General features: G+C 37.4%; 1 protein-coding gene across 42 annotated transcripts in view; it reads left to right on the forward strand.

Annotated features, from left to right (window-relative positions):
* Window positions 1-19,675, forward strand: part of NRCAM (neuronal cell adhesion molecule) — a 300,157-nt gene that overhangs the window by 259,632 nt on the left and 20,850 nt on the right. For 14 of the 42 annotated variants that reach the window (XR_010590368.1, XR_010590369.1, XM_065556848.1 and 11 more), the window contains 5 exons: window positions 22-198; window positions 1,403-1,438; window positions 14,489-14,554; window positions 15,105-15,230; window positions 16,804-16,956. Coding sequence is in view for 40 of the 42 variants with exons in the window: in XM_065556848.1 (XP_065412920.1) it covers window positions 22-198; window positions 1,403-1,438; window positions 14,489-14,554; window positions 15,105-15,230; window positions 16,804-16,956 (558 nt within the window). In the remaining 2 variants the exon portion in view is untranslated. Of the gene's footprint in view, window positions 1-21; window positions 208-1,402; window positions 1,439-14,488; window positions 14,555-15,104; window positions 15,231-16,803; window positions 16,957-19,675 lie in introns of all 42 variants that reach the window. The other 28 variants (XM_065556970.1, XM_065556949.1, XM_065556901.1 and 25 more) reach the window with 7 other exon arrangements.

Consider the following 19,675-nt stretch of genomic DNA (forward strand, 5'->3'; position numbering starts at 1 on the left):
ATGCTTTTCTCACAATGACAGTTAACAGCACTCATGAATTAGGCCCCTTGGTAGAGATCAGAATTCCTGCAAACGAGACCAGCTTGATATTAAGTAATTTAAATTACAGCACACGATACAAGTTTTACTTTTATGCACAAACATCAGTTGGAGCTGGAAGTCAAATAACTGAGGAAGCAGTAACAATTATGGATGAAGGTAAGATGGGTATGTATAAAGAAAGTCCATTTAAGTTTAAAGAATCCTACCTGTTTTATTAAAAATGTTAGTACTTTTTCCTTGTTGAAGCACTCTTTATTAAAAATTATCTAGCGAATACCTAGTTTAGTGTGCACTAATATAAACTATTTAGAACAGATTTTAAAGAAAAGATGTGCAAAAATTTTCTACCACAACTGATGCTTAAAAAAATTGGTGTAAAAAGCCACCTCCGTATATCACTTTCTTTACAAGACCTAAGCTACTTGCTTTTCAGGGCTAGGCCGTGCCTTTCAACGTTTTATCCAACTTTACATACTCTTAAGTGCCTTTCCCAGTCATCTATACTATATCTATATTATTCTGCTTCCATGACTGCTTCTGGTCACAGGTACAATGTTCTGGTTATTATCCTTCATCCAGTGATAAAGTCATGAAATGCTGCCTGCTACGGTTTGGGTAGTAGAAAATCTATAAAGTCTAAAACGATACAAATCTCTAAATCACAATAACTTATACATAGTCTAAATGTTTTCTCATGGGCCTAGTAGGAACATGGGTGTACTGTAAATGTAGTACCACAGCTAGGACCAAGACCAGTCCAGGATATGGTCATCAGTTGAAAAGTCTGGGACAGCCACATGTTAATTTAGGACTAAGAGTATTGCTTTACAAGCTTACGTTGTTTTAGGCATTTAGATTTAGGATCTGGGACAAAATTCTTCTGTTGGGAGTGCTATCCTTTAAAATATTATGGAAATTCAATTTAAATAATTAAAATCACTGTGGAAATTTTGTGATGCGGCCTTTGATAATTTTGCACACCTCTAATATTAAATTCTGTTTTATTGCGAGCTTTAGATTTACTTGTTTCATACTTGGTAAGCTTATTGTTTGTTGGAACTGGTTGGTATGAAACCCAGTAGATCTAATAGGTGTATTCTTGTTATATCATAAAATTTAACTTTTTAAAAAAAGTGAATGTTAACAAGCATGAACAGTAGAGATTAATAAATGCATGTATATTAACTTTAGAATAATCAATCAATGTTCAACATAAGTATGTATTTAATTTCTTACTCCCTTGATCTAATATATTTCACTTAGAGCATGCTTTTATGACAATTTATATTTATATATATATGTTCCCTCTGGTGTTGTATCTAATTATATAGTGTCCTATTTTTATTTTCCCCCATTAAAGCTGGTATTCTCCCTCCTGCTGTAGGTGCAGGCAAAGGTAAAATAAAACTCTGCATGATTTTGTAAGTGTGTGGATTTTTGCAGTGTTATAAATGGGGAAATTTCTGCTGGTAAGGAGAGAAAACACTGGCCTATATTTTGTTGTATTAACTATTACTTGATATTGGGGGAGCTGTTTATTTAATAGGCTGCTTTGCTGATAAAGATGCGCCCTACATATTTTTCTACAAAGTTCCAGAGGAATTTGTTAGCTTTACTTCAGCAAACTCTAATTCTTTCTCTGCATTATGAAGTTGTATAGCACTCTCCTGTACATTCAGGGTCTAGGCGCAGTACTACCCTCTTACCAACATGGGGTAAACAGGCATTCTTTCACACAAGCTCATCTACCTTATACAGGTTAGCCTTTATAGGTACGTCTGTACAGCCCACAGCAGTCAGTCTCTGAGCCCAGATCGACAGACTCAGGCTTGTGGGGCTCATGCTACAGTGCTAAAAAAAGCTGTATTTTCATTTGTGGAGGGCTGGAACCAAGCCCCAACCCTCTGCCTAAGCTTCAGAGCCTGAACTCCAGCCCAAGCACCTACACAGCTATTTTTACGCAAGCCTGAGTCTCTCAGCCTGGGCTCTGGGACTCAGTGCTGCTTGCTGTGTAGATGTACCCAACAACTGATATTGAAAGGACTCTGCCGAGCATAGGTGCACAAACTAGGGGTGCCGGGGATGCTCTTGCACCCCCTGTTTTGAAGTTATGAAGTTCCATCAGATACAGGGTTTACAGTTTGGTTCAATGGCTTTCAGCATCTCCACTATAAAAATTGTTCCAGCACCTATGCTGCCAAGTATATGTTATCTGGGAAGAGGAACATCCTTTACTCCTGGGGGAATTCTGCACCACTGTGCATGCGCAGCATTTATACCCCCTACCGATTTTTTTGCTTCCCCGCAGAAAAAATGACTTTCTGACTGGGAAGCAAAGGGAAATCACAAGAGTTGTCATACGACTCTCCCCAGCAGTATGTTCTGGGTGCCCAGGGAAGCCGGCGGAGAGAGAAATCACTGTGCGGCAGGAGGCGGGACTGGGGAAGACCCAGCTGATGGCCCCTACCCTGTGCCAGGCTCAGCTGCTGGTTCCGGCTGGGCTTGGGAGGATGGGACTTCCTCTTCCCCAGCACAGCACCCCCCAGATTTCTCCCCTGGTAGCAGGAAGCTCTGCAAACTCCCCCACCCTACCCCACTTCCTGCATGCAACACTCCTCAGCTGCAGGGAGAGGGATCCTGGTACAGGGAGCTGCTTCCCAAGCTGCCCAACCCCTGTGCATCCAAACCCCCTCATACCCAGACCCTCCTGCCGAGCCTCCCCACCCCCACACTCAGAACCCCCCCCTCCATGAGCCCCACCTCCCCTGCACCTAGACTACTCCGATGAGTCACCCACACCTAGATCCTCACCCTACCAAGCCCCAAGCAACTGCACCTGGATCCCCCACTCCCTCAGAATCTAGACCTCCCCCACTGAGCCCCCAACACCCAGACCCCTCTGCTGAGCTCTATCCCCCCCAACACCAAGACCCAACCACAATCACCTGGACACCTCTGCAGAGTCCGATTACAGTTGCACCCAGAGCCCCCCAACAATCCCCTGTGCATCCAGATCCCCCCTGCACCCAAGTCCACTACTGATCTGCCCACACCTAGATTGCCCCACACAGAACTCTTTCAACCTACACCTGCATTCCCCCCACTAAAGCCCTCCACACTTGGATCCTGCCTTGCTGAGCCTGCCAGCCCACATAGAGGGACAGTGCCCTGGGGTGTTTCTGGAACAGGCCTGGTCCTTGCGCTGTGTCAGGCTTGGGTGCAGCCTCACCGTTGAGTCCACGTCTTGGGGGGGAGGGAAGGGAGAGGAGCTCCATAGTGATCTCCCACCTCTATGCAGCCAGTGGCCTTTGCTCCCCAATGCCATGTTGGAGCCTCCACATTTATTTGACAAATAAAATTTGCAGAATTTTAAAATATTACACACAGAATTTTTATTTTTTGGAGCAGAATGCCCTCAGGAGTAACCCTTGTTCTGAACCATGGTCACTGTTATCCATTTGGTCAACTTTCCTTCACTTACAAATTAAATATGGATAGGAGTTAGATAACTGACAGCACCTTAGGTGAATTTCTCTTCTGCTATATGTCTCTTCACAGAAAGAGGGCATAGAGGAGGTATCAGGTTGAACATCTAGGCAACAATTTTCCTTGTCTCATTTGTCTTCTCTTTCTCAGGCTCACAAATCTTATGACTAAGCACTCAGGGCTATTTCCTTCAATAGTTGATCTACTGCTTGAGGCACATGTTCATCTTTGGCTTTAGATTCAGCGCTATTTATTCCTTTGTGAGGTAGCTGGTCCCTTTGTCAGACACAGAATTGCCTTTGTGCAGAGTTCTTGAAGATAATACCTTCCTATTCTATGCATTTTCACACGTATAGTTCTTGTAATAGCTTTGGAAAAGGGAAGCAGTTGAGACAGTAGATAAGAGCAGAGCCCATTATGTGCATTTTCAATACGCAGCTCTAAACATTTTAATGTAGTTATGAGTTGTAAAGATGTCTATGCATTTGAGTGATTTAACTATACAGTTTACTGTGAAGACATAATTAATCCTGATGAAACATCCCTGTTTCCTAAGGAAAAGTAAGTAGATTATCAGAATCATAAATAAATACCTATGTGTGCGGTATCCTATCAAACATTTTTATACATTTGACAATATAAAAACATTGTCCAGTGGAAAATATATCTAAAGCAGTCAGATATGTTTAATGATATCAGTCAGTGAAGAATGTACTTCAATTCTAATCCAGTATCAGGTGACTCAGACAAATTTAATTTAAAGTGTTTATACTTTGAAATCGGATTTATAAAAATGGTATCTTCTTACAACAGATGTGTTTCTGTTGTGTATACAGCTTACTTTAACAGCAGTTTCTTTTTAGTGCTTTTTTACTCCATTTATCACTGAAAGGTCAACACAGCTGGGATCAAGGAAATTGGATTCTTGTTCTTCTTGGTCATCATAAACTAAGTCCCAATGAGTTCCAACCGAACAAACCCACGGAAGAAAAATAAGATTCCACATGTATAACTGAGGGTCTAATTTCAACCTTACTTAAAAAAAAAGTCTCTAGTTCTTATGATTTCAAAGAAAACTTTGAAAACATGAATCAAATATAACAGAAGCCAAGACATCCAAGTAAGTTCTCAGACAACCTGAAATGACAGCTGTGAAATGTGAGCTTCCTCTTTCATCTCAATGGGAGGTAACTCAGATAGTAATAATGATAATTGATATGTCAACATGGTTTCCACAGCTGAGACAGCAACACTTGTTTTTTTCCTCCCATCAAGGAGGAGCTAACCCCAAGAAGCCCAGCAATGCATTGAACCCCACTGATGGAGAGCCAAGCCCCAAAAGCCCAGTAGAGCATGTGATCCAGTTTTCAGCATCTGTCTTTTGAAAACACCATCTCATTTTCTCATCTCAAGTGGGTGGAGCTTATTTGCCGAGCAGAGCTTGGAAGAGTACAACTATTCTTTGATTTTCCTACTTGACCCCCTGAAGACAAGCACATGTGTGGTGCAAGTCAATGAGATAAGTCCCATGATGCCATATTCACAGAGTAGAACCACACCTTAAAATACAGGATCAAGCAAAGCTATAATAAACTATGGATCTTTACTATTCCTCACAATTTTTACCATAGTCTCAAAATAAATCTTCTACCTTCTGAGCCAATACTTCTCTTACTGTCTCTCCAAGTGGAAGTGAACTCTGAAATGGACTGTATACTACTGTTTCTAATCTTTTAAACAACCATAGTATCCTTGTTTTCTCAGTTTCTCTTAGCTGTTGATTGCTAAACTTGAGATTCTTTAAATTACCTCTAGCTGGATTGGTCAGATATGAATGGTAGTGCTTGTCAGGGGAAGATAACTGCTTCAGGCATCCCAGATTTTTTTAAATCAAAACGAAGAGAAGTAATTTCTCTGCAATTTTCACGTAATGTAAAATAGATATTTTAAATAGGAAAAAGAAAAAAGAAGGGTTGGGGGAAGAGATGGTTCTTCGCCCTACTGTGAGAAGTTAGAAAGACAGAATATTGCAGCAATTTAGAGAAAGTAAAAGGGAAAAAGAATTGTTCAGACTTAATATCCTGTACATATGAACCCCCATAAACAGATTCTCAGGGCTGGCTAGACTATTACATCAAGTAGGAAAATCCCTGGGGCCTTGGCAGAGGATAAAGAATTGAGTTCCCGTTTCCTTCAATATTTCCACTCTCAAGAATCCTTAAACAAAAATCAAACAAAACAAGGGAGATGCAGGAGATTCAACACCCCCTTTGTCATGCAAATCTGCCTTTCCCCAAACCTGCCCAGGTCACTGAAGAGGGAAACACAGTCTTCACTTAACTGGATAAATGACCCTGTCACATTCTGTTTACTTTCCAATTTAAACTTACATGATCTTTGTCTTTCCTAACCCTAAAAAACAACAAGGAGTCCAGTGGCACCTTAAAGACTAACAGATTTATTTGGGCATAAGCTTTTGTGGGTAAAAAACCTCACTTCTTCAGATGCATGGAAGGTGCCACCAGACTCCTTATTGTTTTTGTGGATACAAACTGACACGGCTACCTCCTGATACTTTCCTAACCCTGTTCTGTTTGACCTTCTCCATCACTTCTGTTTACTCAGAATATGCAGCTCCTTATAAAGGTGATTTTTTTTAGCAACAGCTGGTTAAAATGCACGAATCTAAAAACTGCATATATAAAACACATTTACCACATCAAATATTGGCACTTAGAAGGTAGATAACTACATAAATGTGTATTGATGCTTCTTTTGCAATCCATCAACTGGCTGGACTTGAGGCTACTGAAATAAAAGAGAAGATTATTGACTAAGAAGCTGGATGCATATACATTATTGAAGCAACCGGAAATACATCATTGTAATGACTTGACTTCAGTCCCACCTAGCACCTTCTATCATCAGGTCTTATAAATAGGTCATTAAGGAAGGGAGAGAGAATGAGATTTGTGGAACCAGCAAGATAAATACCACCAGAGCATATGGGATGCACTCACAGAGAGGCACAATTATTTGCATAATCTTCAGCACCATTAGCGCTAAAATAACTAACACTTCTAATCAACCAAATACATTAGGATAGTATCTTATTCTCTGTATTAATCCCATATGATGATAATCATTAAAAATATTACTTTCGTTGTTGCAAAAAGATAAGGTGGGCACTGAGTTTGAAACTATCCCTTTTTAATTGTATCACTTGCATATACAATATGTAGCTGTTTGCTGTGGACTAAAAATCATTCTCAGCAGCATTCCTGTCTCCTAGTTTCAGCTAGACTGTTGGTTATCTCAGTAGAAACATCAGCAAATTTGTGCTTGCAGGAGGAGATGAGACCACTTATTAAGGATGGTCCTGTTGTTAGGGCACTTGCTTCAGGAGACCCAAGTATGATTCCCTGCTTTCCCACAGGCTTCCTGCCTGACACTTGGCAAGACACTTAGTTTCTCTGTGCCTCAGTTCCCCATTTGAAAAAAAAATGGGGCTAATGGTATCTGAGAGGGTTCTTATGAGGAGACAATACACTAAAAATTGTGCAGTGCTCAGGTACTAGGATAAGTATTTAAGATAGATTTCCTGCACACTCAGCCTTTTCTCCAATATGACTTGCTCTTGCTAGTTGTTTTCGCCTCAGACCCCAAATCAGGAGGTATTTAGTGTACAGAGAAGAGCACCAGTCCAGCCCAGAAAAAAAAGCCATTCAAGAGCCCTTAGCTCACATGTGGAGTACAGTAGTGGAATTGCCTTTACAGGAGCTTGTGAAACCATAAAAGAATGACTGTTTTGTCAGACAGTTTGGCTTGTAAAATTAGTTATGCCTTAACTACTTTGTATTTCCTTCAGCTAAAACTCTGTATTCAGACGCTTACCATCTCCTGTCTTGATTATTGTAGCATCCTCCTTCTCTTTGGCTTCCCTGACACCATTGTAGTCTACCTCCTTTATTCCATATAAAATGCTGCAGCTAAGATCATGTTTCCTGCTCCCTCTTTCAGTCCCTTCAGGGGGCTCCCCCTCCTCTGCTATACCAAATGCAAGCTTCTTGTCCTTGCCTTCAAGGCTCTACATAACTCTGTTGTAGTATCTTTTTGTATTACTCCCTGTCCACCGGTTCCATCAATGAGGCCAGATTTAATGCACCGTGTGTCCACTTTCTTATGAAATGTCTCCATGCTTTCCTCCATCCAGTCCCTACGTCTTGAACACCCATCAGGAGCTGGTCAACAAGGCCACTTCCTTCTCCTTACTCAAATCCCCCTTGAATACTCATAATAATTGGGAGAGTAGACTAGAGAAGATAGTAATGACTTCTTGGTAATAGCATACAATCATTGCTTCCTTGCCGTAACTTTTCATGGTTCAGAAATCAGACAAATTTCATATGAAACTAGTTAGATGTGTAACAGGAAGGTGACTTTCCTGCGGCACTCTACTAGTAGACTATCATCTCAGCAACTCACATAACATGAGAGTAGCTTAATACTTGCATCTCCTAATTCTAAAAAAGCAATGCACTCTTTAGTTTCATTGTGCAATAGCTGTCTTTTAACAAAAATTCATTTTTAAACAATTCTTTGTTTGCCCTGTCAATTCATGGCAGAATCTGCTACCTGTTGTATTTTCTTGTTTTATATTCTTGAGGCTATTCCTCATCTACCTATAATTTTTCAATAGTGCTTCATAAAAGGCAGGTCTTATCAACAGGGCAATACACAGAAATAGTATGATGCAGTTGTATAGATATATTCAACATAATTTCACTGTACAGAAGTCTAGAGATGTATGTTTCCTTCTCAACCCACCACTTTCTTCATGGAGTAGTAGTGTACTATTGCAGGACTTAGGGATTTCAGGATCCATATAAAGTCATGTTTGATGGTGAGTTTGTCACATGATTGGATCATTACTGAGGGAATTTAATTAGCTATTCAGTTGAAATAAATTATGAAAAAAAATCCGCCTCAGTTTTAGAACTTTGTTGTATCTCATTCCTCATCTTGCCGATTGTGTAGCTATGTGTAGCTTAGCTTAGTTATCTAGAGGAACAGTGTTAGTGAATGCCTGGAAGGTTATACATGGCTATACAGATTAATTAAAAACAGGGGTTGTCATTGATTTTAAAAAGAGATTATGATTAGTTAGGTCCTGGTCCTCTGATCCTACAATTAGATCCAGGCAGGAGAATGTTTGTACCCAAGAGAGTTCCATTGAAACTAGTGGGGCTCCAGACAGTGCTTTCCATTGCAGGATTGGAGCCATGGTCACTGATTGATGCCAGCTATATTTTAGCATCATATCACTGCTACAGAGTGGTTAACAGAGATTAATTTGTTGGAAGTAGCTGAACAATAATCAATCAGTCTGTGTAAACTGGTTCGCTTCATAGTAATCTAGTTTCTTCTTTGTGGAGCGAATGTACTATCAAATTACTGCTTGTACAGCACTATTGTATAGTTGCAGGGGCACAGAATTTAATGCACATTTACTCTTTCTTACTGAATAGGCATTTCTTCACAACAGTACTAAGCTTTTTTTTTTTTTTAACCAGTTGGCACCGGTACAGTTTCAGAGCTCCTGCCAATTGATTTTTATGCATTCGTGATGAGTGCTGAGAAACCTCTGTTTTCAGAGCCAAAGGTTAATTGCCATTAGAGGTGTGCTGACCCAGAAAGCAAGAATTTGGATAGATTTATGACAGGCTCTGGGTGTTCAACCACACAGACTCCTGGCTTTCATCACCTCAGGCTGCAGAAATCGTATTGTATTATGTAACATGCAGTATTATACAGCATAAGAACATGGTGCATGAGACAGACTTTAAAAAACAAACAAATCTCCCCAATTTTTCTAAAACTTATGGAACATATGTCAATTAATTAAAAAAGGACAGGTATAAAATTAATGATGCTGTGTAACTGAACTCTTTATTCAAAGTACTGTCTTCAGTAAGAAAAACCTAGAAAAGAAATCTGAACAATTAGTAAGTAAGGAAGACCCTATAAAAATAACCCTATAAAAATAACCAAGAATCAGATGAGAGGATATGTGGAGAATTTGAACATAAATCAGACAGTTGGGTTGATGTTGAACCTAAAGTACAAAGAGAATGAAGAACAGAGCCATTGTCTACAATTACATATACAAGGAGAATTTACCGATGCCAGAGGGACTTTAATCTAGCAGTTCTAGCAGTCTAATTAGATCAAAAGCTCTCAACTGAAGTTGGAGAAGTTCAAAAAGGGAGTAAGATGCAAATTTTTAACAAGGAATGTAATTAGCGATTGGAATAGTCTGCCAAGAGATATAGTAGATTCTTTATCATTTGGAGTCTTTAAATCAAGATTATAAATCTCTAAAAGACATGGTCTAGTTCAGCCACAAGTTATAAAACTTGATCAAGGGTTTATTGGGTGAAATTCTGTGGCCTGCATATGCAGGAAGTCAAAGTAGTTGACCATAATCAACACTTCTGGCCTTAAAACCTATGAAAAAACTTACTGTTCCTTTGACACTTATTTTTAAAAAATCATTGACAACTTTGGAGAGACCAGAATATTGCAGGGAAAACAAGAGGTACCAATTTACCCGCACCCCCCGCCAAAGAGTGCCATCCTGACAATCAGGGCCGCCCAGTGGGGGAGGGAGGGTAAGTGGGACAATTTGCCCCGGGCCCCTTAGGGGGCCCCCATGAGAATATAGTATTCTATGGTATTGCAACTTTTTTTATGGAAGGGGCCCCCAAAATTGCTTTGCCCCAGGCCCCCTGAATCCTCTGGGTGGCCCTGCTGACAATTGCCATCCTATAAGTCTTTTATCCCAGTATATGAATGAAACAAATACTAAGGACCAGATTGTGGCTGACCCCTGTTTGAGTGCGCAAATGAGTAAGGACCATTATGTATCTTGCATTCTGCCTGCCAGGGCCAGGCATAATCCCAGTCGCTGCATTCTCCCAAGTTCAGTATTAGTTCACTATATGCTCATTATATGCTCTAGCTACCTCAAAGTGGGTATGGAGGAGTCAGGACTGCAGCTTAATGCCTTTACTTATATACATCATGATAGTATGTGATCATGTAATTAAAAATGGTTTTCCCCAGGCAACTATAAATATGGCATTTGCTAACTTTTGAGTACTTGATTTTGAAATCTAAATTCCTTTTTTTAATGTAGATTTTTGGGGCCAGGGTTTGGTTTGGGATGTAATATATACAATATAGTTTGGCTGAGAGATGATTGGGGAAGGCATGATCAAAGTCGACCAAAACGTTAATGAGGAAACAAGAAGTATGGGAGGAAGGAGAGTAATGATGTGGTTTGATAGCGTGCTGAGGGATTTAACTAGAAATAGTTGGGTGAAATAAAGAAAATAAAACAGTAATATAAATATCAGAAAAAATTTCCTTTCATGGAAATGATTAGGCTGTGGAATAATCTTAGGAGAAAATGAGAGTAAACACCTCACTAGACTAGATTTAACAGCTGTAAATGAATTGCAAGGAACTCTCCTGCATTGGGAAGTAGGGGGATTGGCTCATCTTTTATCACAAGAATCTTTCTATCTCTTCAATACTTTTATGATTAAAAGGATCTTGCCAAAAGAGTGGCTTAAAGAAAAAGACTATTTTAAATCACTGTTCTAATTACTGTAAAAATATTTTTTTATCATTTAGTTACTTTGTACATCTTTGAGAGATTTACAGAAAGAATGATCCCAAAGGAGTTTGTATGTAATTTTCTCTCTCCACTTGCAGCTAGAAGTACTGTATGAAATGGGTATTTCAGATTTCAAGCCCCTCTAATTTAAAAATGGTGCCATCTGTTTAACAGCCTGACTTGATACCCATGGAAGTCAATGGGATTCTTTCCATTGACTTCAGTGGTCATTGGATCAAGTCCTAAATTAGTTCATCTGTTATTGCAGAGTTATGGTGCAGCAGATAATTATAAGTTCTTGCAGTAGCTATTCAGGTATTTATTTCACATAGTGAATTAAGTGTTATACTAAAGTGATATTTCAGGAGATACTGCAGGTGCTACTTCTGCTCTGAACTGAATAAATGTATGGTCTTGGTTTACTGGAAGTAATTTTTGTCCGTTTATGAATAGGTGTAAGATGTGAATTTCAGTTAGGAATCCTGTGTTGTCAGCTCTTTCTTATTCCTTTGTATACTTTTATGATGCAAACAAGGATCTGTAATAATAGCTTCTTGTGTTTTTTGGAGATACTAAGATGTGGAAAGGACATAGAAGGGTAAAAATATTAGCCCAGTAAACAAAGAACAAACAAAGAAACAGCAAGAAGATATAGATGATACTTTTTAATCGACTAAATTAAACTCAGATTGGCCAGCCATTAAGAACCACACTGACTTCTGCAGACAGTCCTAGAATCTATGAATCTATGACACTGGAAAATAAGAGATATAGTTTTAGGGTGTAATTGAAACCTTACAATGAAACTGCGTGAGAGAGTGAAACAAAGGGGAGTTGCTTTTTTATTCTGTTTGGTCTTTAATTATTTTGGTGGGTGGGGGCGGAAGGAGTGCTTAAATATATATTAAAGACTGGACCTCAGATCATGTTTTCCTGGGATTATGTGCAAAAGTGAGATGAACAGGACTTTGCTGCAGGGTTGGGTGTGGAATGCCAGTGTGCTACATGTGATCCTGTATTTTCAATAATGAGCTTTAAAAATATTAATATCTTTTCAGAGAAAATAATAATGTAAGTGTTCTGTGCCTTAAAGGATGGTAACATTTTCTAATCAGTTTCACTATTATTTTTCACTCTGAACAGATCACCGACAAACATATTCCTCATAAGTGTATTGCTGGAATGAGGGATTTTCTCTTAGATTTAATTTGGAGAATTAATTTCACAAACTAAGAGAGAAAACTTAAAATGAAATTTTCACACACGTCTTTAATATTAGCCAATTTAAAAAAATATTCATATCTGCAGCACATTTTGAATTAATTGCATTATTCTTCAAGATGTTGAAAGCAAATCCATAAATATTTGATCCTCTGAGTTAACAGAGTTACGAACATGGGAAAAGAATAAACTTGGCAGGATTTTAAAAAATGTGTGATAGCACCTGCGAATTGCACCATGAAGATCCTGTGGCCTGTTGGCAAAACAAATTTCAGACATATTTTCATTTACAATGTAATAATATTAATTTGGCAAGGATTGAGTACTCTCCTATTTGTGAATCTAATTTGTAGAGTATTAGTCTGTCTGGTTCCACATGAGGGGTGAAATCCTGGCCCCACTGAAGTCAATGGGAGTTTTTCTATTGACTTTACTTGAGCTAGGATTTCACCTGTGGTACTTTGTTGGCCTTTGAGAAGTATTCTTGGTATTATATCTGAGAGAGAGAAAGTGCCTTTTTACTAGAAGTGGAAACCTCAGTGACAAATAATACTACAATAGCAGAATATCTGCACAGAAAAACAATTTCATGCATTGATCTCTGAAGGAAAACCACTTAGTGAATGCATTGGTCTGGATTTCTATTTAGATGGATTTCAGGATGATATATGTTGTGAAAAAGAACCTATTTACTTAATAGCATTGAGCAAACAAGAATACTGAAACCAGTTTCTATTTATGAATAGCCCAATTGAAGAACTATAAAGTAAATATATTTATTTAAAAGAAGTAAGCCAAAATATAGCTATTTAAGGATCCACAAGAAACTGGTCCCACTCATTGTAGTCAAATGCCTTCTCCTCATCCAGGGAAAGCACCACATGTTGAAGGGAATGTCTTTTTGGCAGTGTTTATAAGGTAATTCCATAAAATCTATAATTCTTTCCAATGAATCTTTCTTGAGTATGCAAAATATTGATTTCTACCCTTCACACCAGAACATTTTGGTAGTGGGTACACCAATATGTGGTTCTTGCTGTTTTTTTCAAGTAGTACAATCATTTTCATGCAATAGTGAGCTTTTGAAGTTTTGGGCCTCTGTTTCTCTTTTTTGTTTAGCCACCCACTTTATATTGTTCAAAAACAGAAAAAAAAACCCATCCACTTTCGACTGGGTCCAGATTTACTATAATTAACTAGCTGAATTTCTGTTTTTGACTAAGGTCTGAATTAACAGCCTGGATGCTGTAACCTACAGTTTCAAAAGTGTCCACTTATTTTGGGTACCTCAATTTTAGGGTTACCAACTTGAAACATGAAGGGCCTGATTTTCTGAGGTGCTCAGCACTGCAGCTTCCACTGAAGTCAGTTGGAGTTATGGATGCTAAGTGCTTCAAAAATCAAGTCTCTAGGTATTTTGAGGCTGGACACCAAAAATTGTGCTATCCAAAATAAATTGGAAAATGTAGGTCTCCACCTCCTAAATCATAGAAATTAGAGAGAGAAAAGGATAATATCTCCCAAAGAGTCTCAAGGAGTGTGGAGGATTGTCCTACCTCATTCAGTTTTCCAGAACCAGAAAATAAAATTATATGGCTCTTGTTTTTTTCCCTTGACGTTAGTGTCTGCATACTGATTACTTGCTTTTCAAGAATGGATTAGAATTAAGACACATTAACTAGAATCTAAAAATAGTTAATTGCTTTTTTGGTGGGGGAGAGTTACTATTGATGGCTAAATTGTCAATAGAGTATTTAAAATAAAAGTCTGAAATGTTAATTAAGATTATTTGAGAAATGCTCTTCTATAAATGTTAGGGTTTAGCACATCTGTAATCTGGCTTGCTTTCAGAGTAATTTACATTGCCCTGTCTTTTTCATATTTTATCAAGTAAAATTATTTATAAAGAAACCTGCATGAACTTAGAGTATGCATGTGTTGGTTCACTTAACAGGTAAGATTCTGTTGTCTGCTGTGTTGTTTAAACATTCTTTTCCTATGTAAAACTGTTTTTACTCTTTTTATGTTTCTTCTTTTCTACTATCTCTGGTGATGAAGGATACTCAGAAACCCTTTTTGCAACCTCCCCTGTCATACATACTGTCCATCTAACATTCTATAAGGGTATTGTGATCCTTTTTATCATTATAAATTCAGTAGAGATAGTTGAAAAGCAAAATTCTATACAGGGCCTGCAGTGAGGAATTTTCAAAGTCTGTGAAATACCACATGGAATTAAGGAAATTGTGTACATGCATTACAATACATCCTCTCCTACAGTTCCCAGTACTGAGTGACCTGTAGAATGCTCTTCACTTTTCAGCTGTCTGCATTGTACTTCAAGAGATTTAAACGATAGTATTTTCCAGGGCTTTGGCAATTTGGTATTTTAAAGTGTTTGGCAATTTTAGTGGTCTAGGCCATGCCAGTAGAGTTCATAGATTTAGTTCTCTTTCTAATTTAATAGTGTAGTGACTACCTGCTGTTCAACTACTGCATGTGCTAATGCTGTAATTTAGTCACTAATTTTCAATAATGGAAACAATGAGTATGTATGAACCGTACATTCCATATATGTGGTCCAAATTAGCATAGTGGTTTCTTAAGATAGATTTTATTATATGCATGGAGCCACAATTTCATATTTTGCTTTGTTTTTCTATTGTGTATTCAGTGCGACCAGTTTATCCAAGGATCAGAAATTTTACTGCATCTGCTGCTGAGACCTATGCCAATATCAGTTGGGAGTATGAGGGACCAGATCATGTGAACTTTTATGTTGAATATGGTGTAGCAGGCAGTAAGAAGTCATTTCATTTAATTATTCTAAGTGCTGAGATATATTTTAAAATATTTGAATAACTGAATTTGGCATATATGGATCTAGCTTTATTGATAGTTTTTTAAATGTCTAGAAAAATATCTTTTAATTTGATCTAGCAAACTGAGTCATATTAATATAGTAATAAAAATTCCTGCTCTTCAGGATACATGATGCTTAGAAAATAAGCCTTTGTTCCCTTGTGTTACTTTATCAACTCTTGTGAACAAGAACCATTACTACCTTTAACTGCCTGAAGCTGTTTATCATGCAGTGATTACAATCCTGCTGTGAAAATAAAAAATAAATTGTGGTGGTTCTATTAAATGTCCTAAGAAAATTACAGTGACAAAAATACATATATCAAAATAAAAAAGAATCAAACAAAAGCAAATCTTGTTAAGTTATCCCTTAAAATAGCAGCAGCCAAATAGCATATTAGGAACAGCAAACGTCTACCCACATATTAGCATGTAGTTAATATCAAAAATAAAGCTCTAATCCTCTGTAAGAGCAGTTTGATTTAGTTCTCTTTATGCATTAACATTAAGATGCTGAGTTGATAAAATGGAGATACTTCCAGTACACTGTCCTTATTAAATGGTGAATAAATGCCAAAGACAGTGTACAGTAGAACCTCAGAGATACAAACACCAGAGTTATGAACTGACCAGTCAACCACACAGCTCATCGAGAACCAGAGGTACGCAATCAGGCAGCAGCAGAGACAAAACAAAAACAAAAAACAAATACAGTACAGTACTCTGTTAAATTTAAACTACTAAAAAAAAGAGATTGTTTAAAAAAAGATTTGTGAGGTTAAGGAAACTGTTTCTGTGCTTGTTTCATTTAAATTAAGATGGTTAAAAGCAGCATTTTTCTTCTGCATAGTAAAGTTTCAAGGCTATATTAAGTCAATGTTCAGTTGTAAACTTTTGAAAGAACAACCATAACATTTTGTTCAGAGTTATGAACATTTCAGAGTAACGAACAACCTCCATCCCCAAGGTGTTTGTAACTCTGAGGTTCGACTATAATTGTAAGTCTTCTTATGAAAAGGTATAAGTTTTGTTCTGAACTTTGCACAGAATCACTTGAGATGATTTTAGAAAAAAACATTCAGAACAATCAGGAACTATTTCCACATCATCTTCAGCATTTAAAGAGAATTTCTCAACAAAAGTAAATCCTGATTAAAAGTGCAAGCAGTATTATCAAATTCAGTAAATACATATTTTCTTTATATAATTTATAATTGAAAATTCAAACACATTTCTTTAAATAGATGCAAAATAATTATCTGTAATGCAGTGGAACAAAAGTACAAAATAAGCATTATTATTTAGATAGTTGTTTTTCTTGATATTGCATGCAGTATAGTACTGACAATCATTATTTTGCCTAAAATTATATTCTTTTTGGAGAAAGCAGTTATTTGTTCAGTAAATCCAAGTTTAGCCAACTGACTATAGGAAGTGTTCTGACTATAACTTAGAGTAGCAGATAGTAACTTAAAATATTCCAACTTGTTGTTTTCCTAAAATTTTTATAGGCAAAGAAGATTGGAAAAAAGAAATTGTAAATGGTTCTCGGAGCTTCTTTGTGTTAAAGGGTTTAACACCAGGAACGTCATATAAAGTCCGGGTTGGTGCTGAGGGTCTGTCTGGTTTTGTGAGTTCAGAGGATGTGTTTGAGACAGGTCCAGGTGAGGCACACCATACCAATTCTGTCTCACATTCAGAATTGTGATATGCCAAGTGCTGAAACATTGAATTGCTGCTAGTGGGGAGATATTGTAGCTAAAACATATTGACATCGTTTTCTTCAGTAGTGCTAAACTACTTTGTAAACTTCTAGACATGCCAGCCTATCTACTTTGTAGACTATGAATGTTTTCCTCCTTTCAGTTCACTTTGTTTCCCTGCCATTTATGTTATGGGAAAGAACACTTACTGTTCACATTCATTCTGAATTCTATGCACTTAAGCTGAAATTGTTTCTAATTCATCTTTGAATTGAATTAGAACCTATTGTGCAATATTTAAATAACATGGTGTACTGTAACACAGCAGAATATCTATTTTTAAAACTAAAAATCTCAATATCAGCAGTTTAGTTTCCAGAAGCATGATGTAAAGTTGTTATGAGTTATCAGGAGTCTAGGTATCTGATTTAAGTAAATATTTCATGTAATCCTTGAATATATCATATGCCAGTAGGATGAATGATAAATAAGAAGATCTCTAGTAATAAATGTTTCTTTTTCCATCAAATATTGGCTTCCAGATGATGTTTATATCACTTAAACTACAAAATACCATAATTAATAAGACAGCTTTAAGTATTTGAAGTGTTCCATACATATTTTCCATAGAAAAATAATAGATTTTAGTGCAAGAAAGTTTGCAGCAGTTGTGTCTTTATATGAGAATAAATGATGGCTGTTCATTTAACTCAGAGAAAGGTTTTTATTGGAAATGTATTGATGTCATGATGAATATGGTGTTGCAATATCAGCATGTTCTTGATAAAATGTTATTGTTTGGTCTGTGTTTGCTAGGCACTCTTGCTCATTCCAAGCAATGTGGGCTATGGACAATTATCTAGTAGATCGTACTTTGGTCTCACCTACTACACAAACATTATGATTTAAGAAAATAGATTGCTAATATGTAAAATAGTTTGAGCAATATGAAATAATGATCCCACAGATAACAAAGCAAGTGATTAACATGCCAGTTTGAAAGAGCGTTCACTTTCTAAAATCATAATGTTTTTCTTTTGTTTCATGTTTATAGTACATTAATGCTCATAGTGTTACAATGTTGCTATAGGAAAGCTTTTGAAACATAATGCTAAATAGCAGTGCCCCACAAACATTTGCAGTTTCAGTAAAAAGGTTTTTATTAGTAACCTTTTAGCCAGAAGAGGCTAGTGATACCAGAAAACGGGTATGCAAAATTATATATGTAGGTGTGTTCAGAACCAGTAAGCACCAGAGCGCAAAGATTGTATTGTAACTCACTCAAAGCGGCGGGGGAGGGGAAGTCCAAAACCTTCCCAGTTAACATTCCGCTTAACAATAAAACTTCAGTAGATCAAAAAGTCAAGACTCCTGTATGTATCTGTCAGTAAGTTAAACACCTTGGCTCCATTCCTTGAGTCTTTCAAGGCTGGAAACACTGTCTTCCTGGCAAAGTTCAATATAAAGCATTGCTTTTGAGTCCCCCATCAGATGAGTTGTACAGCAAAATTCTTTCTAAAAGAATCTAGCTATGTCACTTTCTGAAATCTGGGCTAATGCTGCTAGACGTTGGGGAGGGGGACAAAAGAGCAAGATACCCTTTTAGAGTACTCCTTGGCAAGGAAGGAAAACCCTAGACTGGGTATGTGAGGCCTCTACCAGAAAATATCTGTTTGTTCTAGCAAGCATTCCTATAGAGCATCTTCATAATGTGTGATTTTTCTCTTCTTGAGTATGTCCAGTATAGTGGGTTATGTTTTTTTTCTCACATATTAGCAGCTTCTGTGTTCATCAGGAGTAAATATCTTTCTGCCAGAAGCAGATAATTAGTTTAGAGTAAACAGAAAATTTTATTCCATTTTTTAAAGTTATACTGGGCTTTAGAAACCCCTCCCTATTGGATATACAATAAGTCAAAGAATACAAGAAGCTGCATAAGTAAGTTTTCATCTGTACTCTTATCATCTCTCTTGCATGTTTTTATGCATGGATTGTTTTGTTTGATACTATTTTCTTACTACATTTGAATGTTAAATGTGCTTGTGTGTTTTGCTATAATATTTGCTACTAAAATTTTAATGCCTCATTATATATGCATGTTTACAAAAAGCAAAATCGCTCTAACGTAAATGTAGACAAGAAAAGAAAACTACTGGTATAGGTTAATTTATAATTCAGAGCGAGATCACCTTTCTGCTTCTATTTGTTTTTTCTTGTAAATATTATCCTGACATTTCTATATATTTAAGTTTTAGGTTTTTAACCTCCACTTTATATAAAAAAAGAGAGAAAATGGGTTTGTTTTATTTTGTCATGTGTATTAGTGGAAGTGTTGGGATCAATTCTGTAAGAAATGTTATTCAGCTTCTAAAAATCAGAATACAGATGCCCCACCAAAGGCTGTGAAAGCTGCAAAAATCAATCCCACACCAACCAGGCTCATCCAATGATCAAGAAATCAAGTGAAGGGCAAATCATACCCTCCCCCAGTAAAACCATTAGGAGGGTACTAAGAAACAGGCAAACTCATCCCCAGAACTTCTGATGGGAATAGGATTTGCACTCTCGGTGGAATGAGCAGCAGGTCCTGCCTCCAAACTTCAGATACCCTAAGTTTGCCTACAGATCCTGGGGAATCCAGGATCTGGAGAGGGCGACTATGCCATGGAGGTGGCTGATC

Source organism: Chrysemys picta, chromosome 1, assembly GCF_011386835.1.
Source record: "Chrysemys picta bellii isolate R12L10 chromosome 1, ASM1138683v2, whole genome shotgun sequence".
In the NCBI taxonomy this organism is placed as follows: Eukaryota; Metazoa; Chordata; order Testudines; family Emydidae; genus Chrysemys; species Chrysemys picta.